The sequence below is a fragment of the Microtus oregoni genome, unplaced genomic scaffold (assembly GCF_018167655.1).
Source record: "Microtus oregoni isolate MIOR12 unplaced genomic scaffold, Mior012 000032F_ref0000030, whole genome shotgun sequence".
In the NCBI taxonomy this organism is placed as follows: domain Eukaryota; kingdom Metazoa; phylum Chordata; class Mammalia; order Rodentia; family Cricetidae; genus Microtus; species Microtus oregoni.
In genome coordinates this window covers 20,814,777-20,831,937 of record NW_024543091.1, presented here as the reverse complement: position 1 = coordinate 20,831,937, position 17,161 = coordinate 20,814,777, and the positions used below count along the sequence as shown (strand labels likewise).

Below are 17,161 nucleotides of genomic sequence, written 5' to 3'. Positions count from 1 at the left end.
TGTTTATTAAGCTCAACACCTTGGCTTGTGAACCTGAAACTATTTCCCAGCCCCAGGCCTGGGCTCTCTTCTACCACTGAGTTCTGTTCAGGGAGGTGAAATCAGGGATCTCAACCCGGAGAACTGCCGGGTTTGCAGGTTTGCCAGATCCCGGGCTACCTGTCAGATCATACCTTAACCCTGTTAACAGCTCTCTGGGCAGGAGGGCTCTCTGGCACTCCTAGAGGTGGCAGAAGGGCTAACAGTAGGCAGAGAAGGCTGGAAACCCTGGCTGGAATTCTTTCACTGCATTTGTGTGGATATTAATGGAATGTACAGCAGGCAAGGGAGCAGAGGCCATGCCAGGAACCTTGGATTAATCGGCTTTCCCTAGGGAAAAGGCCACCTACCTAGGGAAGTGTCATTACCAATGAGGGACAGCCTACAGTGGAGCCTGCTGGTAAGCTTGGTTGGCTCTGGAAGGTTAGAGCCCTGAAGATAAGGGAGAAAGGAACAGGGTCATGAGGCTTGGAGAAGAATAGCAGAGGCTTTCAGGCAGAAGTAGCGCTTACAGCTCAGGAGTGTTTTATTCAGGGATGCTCTCCGGGGAGGCTGCTCGGGCTCCAGTAACTGGTTTCACACCTATGCACACACAGCACAGCAGCAATAAATGGACTCAGTGAAGATGAGGGTGGGGTGGATTTGACCAAAACATTGTATACATGTATTCATATTAAATAAAATATTTAAAAAGAATAGAGCTGCATCTAAGAATGGACCAGAGGTGAACTAAGGTCCCTGAGATGGTGGTACCCACCCCGTGGGGAATGAGAACAGGTCCAGGCGTGGGATGCAAGTTTGGAAAGGTAACTGGGGTGAGGTCTGGTGCAGGGATGCGAATGCCTCAGTCGTTAGAATGAGCTTTTTATAGTCACTGGGACCAGTGAAGATACTTAACAAGATATGATCAGAAGCTGGACTGCCAGGGAAGTTCTCGCCATTATGAGCCCACAGGCCTTAGACAAGTCCTTTAGTTCTCTGGGCCTCAGCTTCCTGCATCTGTGAAATGAGGCTGCTAGAGGCACCTACTTCTGAGGATACTCACCTAGTACAAAGATCTTATTCTCACTGAGACGAGTCTCTTGCTCCTGGAAATGGTCAAGTTGTTACTGGAGGCTGGAGCAGCAGAAGGAAGCCCTGTAAAAACTCCAGATAAGAGGGCCTGTGTTTCCTGGCCAGCCTAGACTCCCTTGGTGGCCTGGAAGCAGCAATATCATTTGGTGGCAGGGAGCCAATGGCCTGTCTGCACCCAGTCAGGGCAGGTCCGGGTATGTAGGGCCATGTAATTCACATAGCTCATTGAATAGCTGGTGAGCTGGGAACAAGAATCCCAGTCCTAGCCAGGCAGTAGTGGCACACACCTTTAACCCCAGCTCTTGGAAGGCAGAGGCAGGTGGATCTCTGTGAGTTTGAGCCCAGCCTGGTCTACAGAGGGAGTTCCAGGACAACAAGCAAACAAAAAAGAATTCCAGTGCTGAGCCCTCTCTCCAAGCACTCCTCCCCTCTGTTTTGTTTTCTGGTCTGAGATGAGGGCACAGCCAGGCTGGGGACACGGTTTGGATGATGCTCATCCACATCAAAGCATTCACAGAAGAACTGGCATCCTTTGGTGGAAGGCAGGTGCCTGCTCCAGACACTAAGCCGCCTGGATTTCCCAGCTCAAGCAGTGAGAGGGATATTTAGTCTAGGGGGTGGGAACAAGAGCTTTAGGTCTGACAGATAAGTGCTTAAATCCTCCTGTCCCTTGGCTGACAGCGTGGCTTCTTTTTCAGCAAGAAAGGAAGGATGACATCCACTGCTTGAGGCAGTTGAGTGAGGTGTAAACTATACCGTGTGTTTGGTTAGCACTTGGTCCTGCATATGGCATGGGCTTACTAAATGGCACTTGTCTTCTCTCAGGGAACACTTACTGAGCACTCGGTGGCTGCCAGGCTCTATCTTAAGCTCGGGAGAGATGCTAGAAGCTTGAAGCCCGTTGGAGGGCGGCAGATAAGCAACAGAGGAGCTCCGGTTTGGAATGAAGGAGTGAAGGAAGTGCTGTAACGGGGAAGTGCGGGTGTTGGGGATCTGGGGAGGGAGAGGCCATCAGGAGACTGGCTGTCTTAACTGAAATGTGAATGGGCAGCACCAGCTTTGGGGAGGGGGCAGGGCAGGGGAAGTGCTCTAAGCAGCCCTTCTCCAGGCAGGGCTAGAAACAGATGGGTAAGAAAATGTAGGCTTCTGCAGTTCTTCCAAGCCAGGGGACAGACCATTTCCTTTGTACTGTGAGCTACAGCCGTGAGTAGATAACAAGACCCGTGGCTGCCTTTTCTCTCAGGGTGGCACTGCCCTAGAGAGTTCAGCCTCAATTCTTTTCTTCCTCATCTCTGCTGCTCTATAGTCCTGAAGATCTCCAGGTCTGGGGTGTCCATCTCTGTGGCCCATTGCGTTCATTGTGGTCCCTTACTGGGTTCTTTTTTTTATTTGTTTATTTATTTATTATGTATACAATATTCTGTCTGCATGTATGCCTGCAGGCCAGAAGAGGGCATCAGATCTCATTACAGATGGTTGTGGGCCACCATGTGGTTGCCGGGAATTGAACTCAGGACCTTTGGAAGAGCAGGCAGAGCTCTTAACCACTGAGCCATTTCTCCAGCCCCCCTTACTGGGTTCTGTTGGGGCATGGCCTCTCAGCCCAAGAGTAGCTCAGGCGCTGGAGAAGTTCCTAACAAGGTGGCCAATGATGTGGGTAGAAGAGAAGCTGCCTGGTAGGGAGGTAGTGGCTAGTATGGAGGATGTATCTAGGTGCAGAGAATAGCATAGTGTTCCTGTGGCAAACACCAGAGTGCCGGGCCAGGTACACCGAATGGGCTACCTGCATAGGTCTTGTCTCCTGACCTCTCCTGCCCTCACACTCCTTCAGCAGGGGCTAAAAATCTGATCTGCCTTGGGAAAGGACTTGGACACATTTTCAAAATAAAGTTGGGAGTACTGTCCAGAGAGGAAGAAGAATAAATAAACAAGCTTTAAAAATGCAAAAGGAAATGTGTTATTTAAACAAACCAAAAAAAGAAAGAAAGTGGAAAAATTATGAGGGAGGACCTCAACTCCCTGGAGTCTCCAGCTGCGGTGGCAGGAGGTTACAGAGACCTCAGGGAACCGGAGACACATGGTGCATCTGTTTGGGGTGGGGGGGTGACCAATCCAGAGACACATGGTGCATCTGTTGGGGAGGAGGTGACCAACCCAGATTAAGTGTAAATTTAGCTAAGAATTAGGATCATGCTCTGTGTGTCACCATGAGGGGTCCACACAGCATTTGGGATGGGAGGGCATTGCAAGGTCTGAGTTCTCCCCCAAGTTGGGGATAGCTCTGCAAGAGTCAGGAAGGAGGGCCTGCTGGATTAGAGACAGCAGCCAGATGGCCTAAGAAAAAAGTCTGAACAAGCAGAGGCCTAGGGGTGACCAAGGTCTGCTCACAGTCAGCTAGGGCCTGGAGCCATAAGGAATGTCTTCTGGGGAGAGAGGGTTTGAGCAAGTCCTGCCAGGATTATACTGGAAGCTGGAGGACCAGAGACCGCCCCCCCCAGGCAGAACCAGTGCTGTAAGCAAAGGCACAGGGTGGGAATCCTTGGCTCTTTTGAGAATGGTGACTTCCAAGCCTGTCTAACGTCTGTTTATTTGGTCAGTAGCTTTTCTGAGCTGTAGTTCACATACACACAGGCTGTGTGTAAATTACAGATTTTATAATCAAAGCACAATCACTTGCAGTGTAGTCTTAGAATTGATTTCAGAATATATTTATCACCCTCAAAGAAACCATACACTTATTAGCAGTCTCTACCTATTCCCCAGTCTTTTAAAAATTATTTTTATTATATTTTTATGTGTGTATTTGTGCACATACATGTGCAACAGCGCACATATAGAGGTCAGAGGTCAACTTGGAGCTGTCAAGTCTCTCCTTTCTACCACATGGGTCCCAAGGATGGAACTTACACCATCAGACTTACAGCAAATTCCTTCACATCAGTGGTTCTCACCACGTGGAGTCACGATCCCTTTGGGGGGTCACATCAAATATCCTGAATATTAGATATTTATATTATAATTTCTAACAGTAGTAAAAGTATAGTTATGAAGTAGCAATGAAAATAATTTTATGGTTGGAACATGAGGAACTGTATAGCGCCACACCTTCTGTATGTACTACATGCTACAGTACAGTTCACAAGTCAGTCCAGCAAGGGGCTAGAGATTGAAACACACACACATACACACACACACACACACACACACACACACACACACACATACACACACAGAGACACGGACCATCCTTGAAACAAGAACACCAAGAATGCCCCCTTGAATCAAGAATGTCAACTTTATTGTGTTCCAGGGCAGCTTATATAGTGTCTCCTTGACCAATGGCCCTAGCGCTCAGCTGCAAGCCCACCAGAAACCACTCCCCTGTTTCATGCTCAGAGCAGCTGCACACACAGGAAAACGAGTTGTTTACAGGAAATTCAGGGTCTGGGAGTCCACAGTCCCCAACAGAACTGTGCTAAAGGGTTGCAGCATTATGAAGGTTGCATGGTGAGCCACCTCACTGACCCTATTCCCCAGGTCTTACTCAATTGCTAGGATACTTTCTGTCCATATGTGTTTACCTACCCTGCGTGCATTTTCATAAGCAGAGTTCTATGTTGTGTGCCCTTTTGTGTATGTTTCTCTCTTTTAGCATGTTTTCTTTCTATTTCTCCTCCCTTTCCTCCTCCTCCTTCTTTTGGAGGAGACTTAAGATGTAGCCCAGGCTGACCTCAAATTCACTTCAGTTTTCCTCCTTAGTATCTCAGGTGCTAGGGTTTCAGACATGCAACCTGACACCTGGTTAGTGTAACACTTTCAAGTCTTCTCTACATTGTAACATAGATCAGTACTTAATTCCCTTTTACTTTTTATTTTATTTTATTCCTTTTTATCATCAAATAGTATTCTTAGGCCTGGTAAGATTACTTTTCTCAATAAGTAAGATCCTGGATTCTGCCTCAGCCTGAAAAAAAAAACAGTAAGCCTTCCTGTGTAGCTATTATATGTGGTGTGGGTCTGTCACCCTTTGTCTGTTCATCAGCTGATGGGCATTTTCTACCTTAGGGCTCTTGTGGTGATGCTGCCGTGAACAATCCGTCGTTGGAGGAGTAGAGGAAAATGGCTAAGCAGGTGGACCTGCCCATTTCCTATCTAGTCTGAGGGCTTAGATGGCAATGAAGAGGCCAGACCTCAGGACCCTGTCCCAGCTTCCCTGAGAGCTGAGAAGTGGATGGTGGGGAGGACTGTGAGGGTCTAGTCAGCATCTCCTCTCTTACCGCCGGGCCTGCATTGTTGTGTCAGGGCCAACAGCTGTTTCAGGACCGGAAATAGTTTGGGCAGCTGGTATTTTCCCTGGGGATCAGGTGCATTTTGTTTCTGTGTCCTGCCAAAAGCCAAAATTAGTTAAACACACAGAGAGAAGTTAGTTCGTCTGAAAGAAAGTCAACAGGAAGCTGACTGACCAGAGGAAAGAGGGAGGTTACACAGTCAGTCAAGGCCGGCACGCCGTGTGTAGACCTGGGGAAGCTTGTGTGTCTTGCGTAGAGAGGTGGCTTTGCTTATAGGTGAGGCTACAGGTATCTGATCGGTCCCATCTGGCAGATGAGGAAGCAGGGAACCACACTGAAGGGATCTTCCAGTCAGAGATAGATAGGACATTAGAGCCCAGTTCTCTAGTTTTGTGGTCAGTACAGGGTTAGTAAAAACTGACCCTTGACCCTTGGTGCTGGATTTGAGCTCACAGAAGACCTAGGACAAAAAAAGCAAGAACTCTGCTGTTTTATCCCTCCACCCAAAAGAACACAAAACCCCACCGTAACCCAAAAGGAAAACACAAAACAACACTCTAATTACTATCTTCCCTTCTTTCTTTTTTGTCCTCCAGCCAGAAAACATTATGTTGTTAGACAAGACAATCCCCATTCCACACATCAAACTGATTGACTTCGGCCTGGCTCATGAAATAGAAGATGGAGTTGAATTTAAAAACATTTTCGGAACACCGGAATTTGTTGGTAAGTTCTGGAGAGAGTTCAAACCTGAGTTCAAGCCCCAGAATCCATTTAAGAAAGCCAAGGCTAGTTGTTTACACTTGTAATACCAGAGCTAGGGCTCACTGGCTAGTTGGCCTAACTACTTGACAGGTTCCAGGCCAGTGAAAGACCCTGCCTCAAAAATTAAAGTGGGTTATACTGAAAGAGTAATAGCCAGGGTTGTCTTCTGGCTTGCATTCACAGAGAGAGAGAGAGAGAGAGAGAGAGAGAGAGAGAGAGAGAGAGAGACAGAGACAGAGACGGAGGAAGGGAAGGAAATCCCAGGAACAATCCTCATGTGTGGGCTGAGAATGATGCCTTGGGAAACCTGCTGGAAACCAAAGAGGTTGAGAAGAGACTGTCTTACTAGGCCCTAGGTGAGGAGACAAACATAGGCTTCAAGTGCCCACTGGGACAGAGAGTAGCCAGGTGGGCTTAGAGGCCTTTGTAGAGTTAAACTTCCTAGAGTTGGCCCCACCGTTTACTCTTGAAGGAGTTTATTGTGCAGATTTAAAATCACTCCCCTGCCTTGGTTCCCACAGGAATTCCTCTCTCTAAAGTAGCTTTTGATTCCCTGTAAAGGACAGAGGTATTTATCTGCCAAGTGCCAGATCCACCACCTGCCTCTCCCAAGAACCTCACTCAGACATCGGAGTGGCCAGCTCCCATGAGGCCCTGGCCTTACTGTTTCTCCCTGTACTCCAGCCTGTTCTGTTCTACACCCTAAAAATTCCCCTCTGGGCCCTGGTCCAGAGGTTGGAGGATCACAAGGAAATCCTTCTGCAGAGAGGAAAGGGATGAGAGTTGAGAACCAAACCATCATGTATCTATCTTCTTGGGGAATTGAAGTATTTCAGAGATGGAGGGAGTGACCTCCTCAAAAAGCAGCTTGGCTTATTTTCTCCGTCAGGTGCCTTGTTCCAAGCCAGATCCGGCCTCAAACAAAACAAAACAAAACAAAAACAAACAAGAAAAGGCCAGGCACGATTTGAGAGCACTAGATAGAACTTTGGGGCTGGAGAGGTGGCTCAGTGGTTAGAAGTGCAGACCACCTTTGCTGAGGACCCAAATTCAGGTCCTATGGGAAAGCTCACAATCATCTCTAACTCCAGCTCCGGAGGACCCAAAACTTTCTTCTGGTCTCTCTGGCACCTGCACTCACATGTACACACCTACACTCAGAATCACACATCTGCACAGAATTAGAGCTAAAGACAAATCATAAAAAATATTCAGTATGTAGTCATGTGGCACAGACCACTCTTAGTAAGATGCAGGGAGGAGGAGATATTGCTGAGTAAAGCACTTGCCGTGACTGCGTGGCCTGAGTTTGAATCCTGAGAACCCTCTGAAAGCCAGGTGAGGTCATGCGTGTCTGTACTCTCTGAGTTCCTACCGCAAGGTGAGAAGCAGACAGAAGAGTCCCCAGGAGCTGATGGGCCAAGGCTGGAATACACAGGGTAAACACACAACACACACAGACATGCAAACAATTTCCTAGAGAAATGATTATCACCAAAGTGATGTCAAGTTGCTGTGTGAGATTATGTAACCTGGAGTTGGGCATGCTGGTACACACCTATAATCTTAGTGACTGGGAGGTGGAGACAAGAGGGTTTGGAGTTCAAGGCCATGGGAAGCTACACAGGAAGTTTGAGACTAGCCTGTGCTGTATAAGATCCTGTCTGGCTGGGCGGTGGTGGCGCCCACCTTTGATCCTAGCACTGAGGGGTGCGGGAGGAATAAAATAAATGTCTCTAACTCAGAAATGTAAGACAGGAGGATTATGAGATGGAGTCCAGCATGGGCTGTCCAGTGAGACCTTGGCTCTCAAACTTAAAAAAAAAATCTCTAAATATAGACTCTCAAATTATGCACCTATCTTACTGGACCAGTTGATAGATTACTTGAGGTCCACACATAATTTGAATATCATTTTAAAGAATAACATACTTTCATGTGTCCATCAGCAGAAATAATAATAATAAAAAGTATCAATAATGAGAAGCAAAAACCATCCAAGTGATTCTGAGCAGAGAATGCTGGGACGCAGAGAGATAGGAAGCAGATGAACTATATTACACAGCTCTGAAAATAACAGTTCATGGATGAAACATGTGCAAACAATCAAAGAATTTCAAATGCATCCTGGAACCATTTTTATAAAGCTAGAGAAACAAAGCCAGTGTAGGGGTGCCTGTCTGTTGGAGGAGGAGATGTAGGGGAGAGGACAGCTGACATACCCTACAGAGGCAGTGGTTTAGATAGTGTTCTGGATAAATAATCTCATCTTTCCCATGCTCTCTTGCCTTAGCAGTTAGCTGGACCTCCCTTCCCTCGTCAGGTACTCCCTTTATTGCCATCTACTTCATACTATATTCTTAAAGTCGTGGAGAAAGTGGGTGTGACATTCAGCACTGGCTTTCTGGGGCCTCAGTGCTCTCTGGGCAACACGTGATCCTCTTGTGTCTTTAGCAGAGTCTTCCCCCTGCACTCTACCCTCTCTTGGTCACCCACCATATCTTTGGCCCAGATCCTACTTTCACTAGCGTATTAATGACTTCAAATCTGATGCTTGGCCCAAGCTCCTCCCCTGCCATCAGCTGCCCCCTGGCATGTTTAGTGTCCCCTCAGGCTTGTCACCTTAGCTCAGTGACCCCTAAAGATGTCCTCGGATGAAATCACCTGTCGGACCGGACTCAGAGGAAGATGAAGGCCCTCTCTGCCTTCTTCCCCATCACCCAACCAGTGTGGACCTGTTTGGAGTCTCTGCCCAGCAAGGTTCCTTCCCCATAGCAGGCCTCATCACCAAGCTTCCAAGTCTTCTTCCTGACCCTTCTTCTTCCCATCTTCGTCTTCCTTTGTGCCTTCCTTTCCCTCCTCATCAAGGCTGTTCATGAGTGATTTCTCCATATCTAACAGGAAATCATGTCTGTCTCACTTTGGCTGTCTGCTGCAACCAAACGCCTTAGACTGGATAGATTATAAGCAACAGAAACATGCTGATCACAGCTCTGGTGGATGGGCGTCCTAGATGGTGGTGCCAGTGAGCCTGGTGTCCGGTGAGGGACTTTTCACATAGATACTAGTGACCTTTTCTATTCCCACATGGAAGGAGGGAATGATCTCCCTGGGGCCTTTTATAAGAGCCTAACTTTATTCCTGAAGGTTCTCTCATGACCCAAGCATCTATAAGGCTCTATCGTCTTCTACTGTTGCCTGAGAATTAGATGTTCACATAGATACTGTAGAAACACACACAGTCCATAGTAACTCATTTCCTCAACACTCTTACATTCTGGTTATTTCCACCTGCCGTTTGAATATTCTCTCCTCCCTATTGGAGATTCAAGATGGAGACACTGGACACCAAACACTCTAGAGTTTCCTAGAACCATCTCCTCTTATCTCCACCCCCTCTTGACTCCTTGACATGACTTCTTTCAGCTCCAGAAATCGTGAACTATGAGCCCCTGGGACTGGAGGCCGACATGTGGTAAGTGGTGGCCTGGGATCCTTCCGGGGACAGAGGCCTCAGCCCCTGGTGTAGCTGACAGGTCCCCGAGTGTTCAGACCCCTTCCTTACACTCCTAGTCTGCAAGGCTCCAGGAGCAGTAGACATGCAGTCAGGAGGCAATGAGGCTTGGATCCATGGTCATCAGGCGAGAGGCTAAGCAAGTGCAGACCCATTCTGGGCCAGTCTCATCTGGGGTCTAGAGAACAGTGAGCTTCATTGGTCAGTCCGTCAAGTGTTCCACCAAAGTATCCCATGTTTTCCTAACCATGCTGCTGTGATCAATTCTTTACACATTTTATTTGAACACTGCTTTACAGTTGGCCCAGCTCGTGACTTGGCTTTCTAAGACCCTGCCACCTGTGAGGCTGTTCTTATTATTTATTGTCCTCATTTGATAAGTAATGTGGCCTCAGAGAGAAAGGGACGTGCTCTGAAGACAGAGTTTGCAAACAGAAGTCAGACCTTGAATTTGGGTCCTTGATTTAGTGTGCAGAAAGCAAAGATTCTAAATACATCTGAGTCTGTATCAGAGTGGGGTAGGGAGAAGTGGGGCTTCATATGTCATTCAGGGAAGTGACTTCTTGTCCCTGTGTGGTTTGAGGGTGGAACCACACAGCTCTGACATGACTGTCCTTTGCAGGAGTATCGGCGTCATCACCTACATCCTGTGAGTATCTCCAGCCTTGGGTGCATGCCTGCTTACCTCAGGAGGTATGAGAGGGGTCAAGTCCACACAGCACCGGAGGCCAAGTTCTGAGCTCCACTGGTGACAGCTCTGACAGCGCCTGCACCTGCCCCATCTGCCTCCTCTTTTCTCTCTTCTTATCCCCAGGTCCCCTTTCCTCCCTTTCACACTCTCCTTCCTTCTCCTTCCTTTCTCTCTTTATTGTTCCCTTGAGTCTAGTGGCTTAAATCAAGATTTCCCGCATAGGTGGTTTTTTGATTTGTTTTGTTTAGTTTTTGCAGACTAGGCCTCATCTGGGACAGGATACTAACACTGTCTCTTTCAGTTTGTGTGGCCATGGACAGGTACTTAACCTTTGGACCTGTTTTTCTTATCAGAGAAATAGGAATCACAGACTTCCCGCCACAGGAAGTGGCGCGGGTGGAAATAAGCTATCATGTACAAGTTTCATAGGCCTTGCTTTGGCACACAGGGCAGGCTAGTAGACACTCAGCCCCAGTGGTTCCCAGTGGTCACCCTCTTCTAGCACCCATGGAAAACACTACTTCATGGCATTTTCAGAGTAAAAGCCCATAGCCAGAGCCAGTGTTCCATAGCTTTTTCTTAGTTTTGTTTTACCGTGGAGCTCTGACTTTACTTACTTAGTTTTGTGATACTAGCAACTGAACCTAGAGTAACTGAACGTAGCTAGGCAAATGTGCTACCACTGAATTAGATCCTGGAACTTTTTAGATTTTTTTTTCTTGTTTTGAGATAGAGACTCACCAAATTGACCAGACAGGCCTTGAACTGTGTAATTCCTGCATCAGCTCCACCAGGAGCTGGGATTATAGGCTCAGTGTGACCGGGCCTGGCTGACACTGCTTCATTTAAACCCTGTTTTATCAGAAGAACTGTGTCAGGAACTTAGGATCCTGACATGGGGGAGAGTCAGATTTGCTTGTCCTGGGCTCTGTGTTTGTGGGAGATAAATCATGCAGCTAGTGTCACCCTGTGGGAGCATGGTTACATCTGTGAAATCCAGGGGGAGAGGCTGGAATTTTGGAAGATAGGTAAGTAGATAGATAGATAGATAGATAGATAGATAGATAGATAGATAGACAGACAGTTAGATGATGGATAGATAGATTTGAACTAGGAGATATAGAATCAAATCAACTCCCCAGATAGTAAAGAGGTGGGTAAGGACACAGGCCCATTTCTGGCCTTATGGAAACCGAGGACCTAGGACTTAAACAGGGTTATTTGTGTTTTATCAATGACAGGAATAATGACCAATAATTCTAGAGCCACTAGTATGGATCAGGGCTACACAAGGCATTTTATCTATTTCTTGTGGTGCTTCAGTTTGACCCTAAAGACCTTGTATGTGCTGGGTAAGTGATCCACTCACATTTATTAATGTTTTTGAGATTGGGGAGTCTCACTATGTAACTCTGGCTGGCCTAGCACTCTCTATGTAGACCACAGAGAAATCCTTCTGCCTCTGCCTCTGCCTTCCAAGTGCTGGGATTAAAGGTGTGCACCATCATGCCTTAGCCTTCCTTTGCTCTTTGTAGACAGTCTTTCGCTGTATAGCTCAGGCTGGTCTTGCTATTCCCCATGCTAAGAAAGCAGCGATAGGCATGGGCATGACTGCCAAGAGGTATTTGGTGAGTAGAAACAGCAAGAGTGTCAGCCAAGTGAGATGTGGCAATGGGGTAGAAAGGAGGACCAAAGTGACTGCCCTCTCTAGCATGGCTAAGTGGTGAGATGGCGTGGTTAATCGAGATAGGCAGTGCAAGGATGGATCTGTGCATAGCAAGAGCATGCCTGGGTGCTTCAGGGGGTCACTGTAGGATACAACCTTGCCATGCCCGGTGGGGACGAAATCTTGTACACCTTCTGTGCCTCTCAAGCATTGTTCTAGTTGTTCCTCCGTTAGGAAGTTCTTTCTAGAGCTTCTCTGACTGTTGACAGTCTGATCATTCATTAGATAGAGTCAGTGCAAGGTTCAACCACCCTATGATGCTGCACCGCCCCCCACTACCCTGTGCCCCCCATTTCTTTGTCTGGCCCCTTATTGTATTTTACTTTGTTCTGCCAGGAACTGTGTCTCTTCTTTTAGCTTCTGAGTCTATTAAACACAGTCTTCCTGGATTAGGGATTTAGTTGGAGGTTCAGAAAGTGATTTGAATTGAGCCGCACTGAAAAGTCTATTGTTTGGTTGCCTGGAGAGAAGGCTTCCCTGAGTCCATTACTCCTATGTCTGTCTTCCTTCCCTCCATTACATGGGTCTTTCTCTGTTGTGCTCAGACTAAGTGGAGCATCCCCCTTCCTGGGAGACACGAAGCAAGAAACACTGGCAAACATCACAGCTGTGAGTTATGACTTTGATGAGGAATTCTTCAGCCAGACAAGTGAACTGGCCAAGGACTTCATTCGGAAGCTTCTTGTGAAGGAGACGCGGTAAGATGGATGAAGACTGTGGCTTCTCCGGTAGTCATTCTTTCCCGTCGCTGTCTACAGACATGCCAGTCTGCCCTCACTTTGCCACCTATGCCATGTAGCCCAGTCTGGTCAGGTGCTGAGAAGTGTCACTGGCCATGCCTTGCCATTCATCTTGTTGTCTTGGTTTTTGCCCTCATCTCCTCCTGCCCAAACACAAATGACTCTGCCTACAGGAGCATACACGTTTGTGCGCTTGCACGCATGTGTATTTGAAAATCAGGGGTGATTGTGTGCAGTCTTTCATATGTGAATGCAGGACTCTGGTTTGAAAGGTAGACAGTGAGCGTTTTGAGGCCTGTTCAAGTTGAAAGCGGAGGCAGGCAGGCCCAGAGAGGTCAGGATAGCAGTAGAGATGAGACATGCCAATCCTACCTCTGCTTAGGGCCTGGACCACTTTTCCTGGAGTACTGGAAATCCAGGCAGTTCTCAGCCATCTCTGCAGCTGTACCGCCTTGATGGTACGGCCAGCCGGTGTCAGACAGGTGAGACGCAGACCGCTGCTCCCATCGCTTGTTCTCATGGAACTCTTGTCTCCTCTCCCTCATTGCAGGAAACGGCTTACCATCCAAGAGGCTCTCAGACATCCCTGGATCATGGTAAGGGCACGGTAATGAATGCCAGTGAGCGGGAGGTTCCTCTTCTGCCACCAGAGCTGGCTGTGGCAGTCAAATACAAATGGCTGTTAAGAGGCCTTTGCTTGATCTTGGGCGCTGGTCAAGGGTCCTCAAAAGGCCTATGCTTGTTCAAATGGGGTTATACTGGCTCTGTACTAGAGTACTTGCCTCGTTTGCATGAGGCTGTGAGTTCTATCCAAAGCATTGCAAAACCAAACAAAAAAAAAATATAAATAAAATAGGGTTATGCTACCATAAGTTTGTATTTCATGGGTTCAGAGAGCCAATGAAACCATCATAGACCTCAGCTAAGACACTTTTCCTTCAGAGGCCAGCTTACAAAATGTTCTTTATTGTAAATCATGTTGCAAACAGATCTATGGCCACTAAAACCTTGACTGTAATCAGGTCCCTTTCCTTCTCTGCCTTCTGGGCTCTCATTAAGGGATTAATGCAAGTCTGTCATGTAGCTTCTTTAGGTTCTGTGTGGCCTCAGGGATTGAGTCCTGAGACAGAGACCTGGTGGGGAAGAAAAGCCAGATCTATTAGGACAGCTCTGTTCCCTGTTAGAGGGTCAAGGCAGAAAACGAATCCCCTCAGGCTCCAAAAACCACAGAGAAACCCTGTCTCGAAAAAACCAAAAAAAAAAAAAAAAAAAAAACCAAAACAAAAACGAATCCCCACAGTCCACCTGCAGTGGAGGGCTGACTGGTTTTCACAGTTTGGCATGAAAGGCACATTGGGAGTAATAGGGGCACTCAGAGCAAAGCTCCAGTCCTGGTTCTATGGGCTGAACACTCTGCAGACTGCCTTCACTGTTCACGGAGAAGGCCCATAGGAATGAGCTAAGTGTGGATGTAGAAGAAGGATAGAGACCTATAGATAATAAATTCCTTTACTCCCTAAAGGATGGAGAAGGCCAATAATCTTCCAAGTTGGAATGTTCCCAGAGTCCAAAGCTAGAGAGCCTCTTGGGCTCCTTGCTGCTGAGCATGCTGGCTTTTGCCAAGGCTGCCGTGTCCTGAAAGGCAGTACCCGCAGCCTTCCTCTGCCTGCCATAGCCTGCATGTTCCGGCCCTTGAATGGATGTTCGCAGAGCCCTAGCTGCAGCCTACTTGTCTGTGTGAGCTACTATTAAATTCTATGTGTGTGGTAACCCTCTCTAATGGCCATGGAGCCCTTTGCCCTGCAGTGAGCATGCAGGCAGCACCCCCACATTCCTTAACGTTTCTTATGGCCTTGTTGGGGCGGCAGTGCTAGCCTCACCCTGGCCCTCCCTCCTGTGTCTTGACATAAGCAGTGAATGCCAAAGAAGCCATGTGTGTGCCTTCCGCCTGCAGCTTGGACTGCCCTGTGGAGCACATATCATGTTAATATTCTGGTTCTTCTGTCTGAACACTTACTAGTCAAAAGGAGAAGCCAGAGCCCCTGAACAGTGGAAGACACAACCTGCCCAGCTGAAGACCAAACGCCTGAGAGAGTACACCCTCAAATGCCACTCAAGCATGCCCCCCAACAACACTTATGTCAACTTTGAGCGCTTTGCCCGTGTGGTAGAGGATGTGGCTCAGGTGGATAAGGGATGCCTGGCCCTAGCAGGAGCCCATGACACCCTGCAGGATGATGTGGAGGCCTTGCTGGCTATCTACAATGAGAAGGATGCCTGGTACCGAGAGGAGAATGAGAAGGCCCGCCATAACCTGTCCCAGCTCAAGTATGAGTTCCGCAAGGTGAAGTCCCTGAAGAAGCTCCTGAGAGAGGACATCCGGAGCACAGGGGCCGGCCTTGGAGGTGTGGCCAGGAAGCTAGACCATCTGCAGGGGCAGTTTGAGGCTTTGAGGCAGCAGCTCTCAGCAGACATCCAGTGGATGCAGGAGCTGCTGGGCAGTGTTCAGCTGGAGAGCGGGAACACCGATGGCTACAGTGTGGGCTCCATGTTCCACCAGAACACCAGTGAGTCCCTATCGGAGCTGCTCAACAGATCACACGTGGAGGACATCCTGGCCGGCTTGAAGCTCTGAGCATGAGTCTAGTCATAGTGCATTCCCAGTGCTTTGCAGAAGCACGCTGTCTTCCACTCTACTGGGGTATCCCACCGGATTTATCCCGCAGAGTGTGTGTGTTCAGCCCTTCTACTCCCTCTAGAGCTCCTCAGCCACTGGGGTGCTAGTTAGTGGCTTACTCTGCACCCCCCTCACCAGCCTGACTTTCTGAGAGGGTTCTGACAAAGCAGCTGAGCCATGGAAATAATTAGAAAATGTATCCCCTCAGCATGCTCTTCTCAGGGGGGGGGGGTATCTGCCGGCCCCAGGAGATTCTTGATAACTGAGTAATGAGGATTGATTGACACACCTCTCATGTTCCGTCTGCCTTGGTGGAGATCTTGGTAATGGTTGGCATAGCTAAGAATAACTTAGCTGGCAGGGTGCTTTCTGGTTACAGAGTTGGGGTTCTAAAATATACAGAGAAAATACTAACTTCCTTTTAAATTGTCTTCTCACTCATCAAGTTTTGATGTCTGTGACCTTATTGGATCCTTAAAGAACTCTCTGAGATAAGAGGCTGGGATATAGCTCAGCTTTTAGAGGGTTCACCTAGCATCCACAGAGCTCTGGGTTCAATCCCCAGCACAGCATATACTGAGCTTGGTAGTACATACCTCTATCTGGTATTTAGGAGGAGGAGCCAAAGGGATTGGGAGTTCAGAATTATCTCTGGCTATGCAGTGCTTTTGAGTTAAAGGCCAGCCTGGGCTATTTGGGCCCTGTCTCAAGGTGGGGCGGGGCTCTGTGAGCTGAGAAGGCAAATGGCAGTGTTATTACTATTCATTTCTGTCACCAATGAGGAAATTGACTCAGAGGAGGGGAATGAGTTGGGATCATTCATAGTCTGTTGGAAACCCAGGGTGCCCGTGTTTGAGGTGAGGTATGGAGGAGGTCTAGTGAAGCTAAGCTGTAATGTCCACCATACTACTAAAGTTCTGATCTCAGAGGCTGAGGTTCAATTTTGCATCGAGAATGAAGACAGGAGGCTCACAAGGAAGTGTTAACTCATATTCTAGGCCAGTAGGCCCTGAAGTCTGGAAACCCAGAGAGCTTTGGGAAGCACAGTGCTCACTGGGCTCTTCTAGCTCCAAAACTTTGAGCATCATGAGGTTTGTGTGATGTCACCTCCCTTTCCTAGGAGGAAGGCCCATCAATACTTTCATGCAGACAGCACATAGAATACGGACCCTGGACCCACGTGGTGCTAGGAGCTTGGGATTGGGGGCAAATTGTATTGTTTCAAGTACCTCCACAGCCTCGCAGAACATCCATCATAATTGTATTAAATATTATTCTCAGGTTAGTGAGAAAACAAAGAAAGAATGTGACTTGTCCCGGGTCACCACGTTAGTGATAAAAGTGGGAGCCTTCTGATGAGTCTGTAGCTCTTTCTGATTCTCTTAACTGTTTGGATTCCAGGAACTTATGCCATGCTTGAGAAGTGGGTGTTACCCAAGTTTATCCATCCATTCAGACATAGTTAGCAGGCACCTGCCAGTTTCCAAATAATTGACTTGAGTCTGGGGACATGGTGTTAAGTAATATCAAACTGGTTTTCTACTTCCTCGGAGTTCTCAATTAAGTGATAGATTCTAGCATTAATCAAGAATTATATAATTGCAAAACTCAGCTGGTTCCTAGAGGTAGAGGTAGAGAGGTAGGCA

At 47.8% G+C, this 17,161-nt stretch overlaps 1 protein-coding gene across 1 annotated transcript in view; it reads left to right on the top strand.

Moving 5' to 3' along the window:
- Dapk2 (death associated protein kinase 2) overlaps positions 1-17,161 on the top strand; it is a 119,022-nt gene that overhangs the window by 89,287 nt on the left and 12,574 nt on the right. The window contains exons 5-9 of the mRNA XM_041679596.1: positions 5,999-6,128; positions 9,594-9,642; positions 10,304-10,330; positions 12,644-12,796; positions 13,389-13,434. Coding sequence (XP_041535530.1) covers positions 5,999-6,128; positions 9,594-9,642; positions 10,304-10,330; positions 12,644-12,796; positions 13,389-13,434 — 405 coding nt within the window. The remainder of the gene's footprint in view (positions 1-5,998; positions 6,129-9,593; positions 9,643-10,303; positions 10,331-12,643; positions 12,797-13,388; positions 13,435-17,161) is intronic.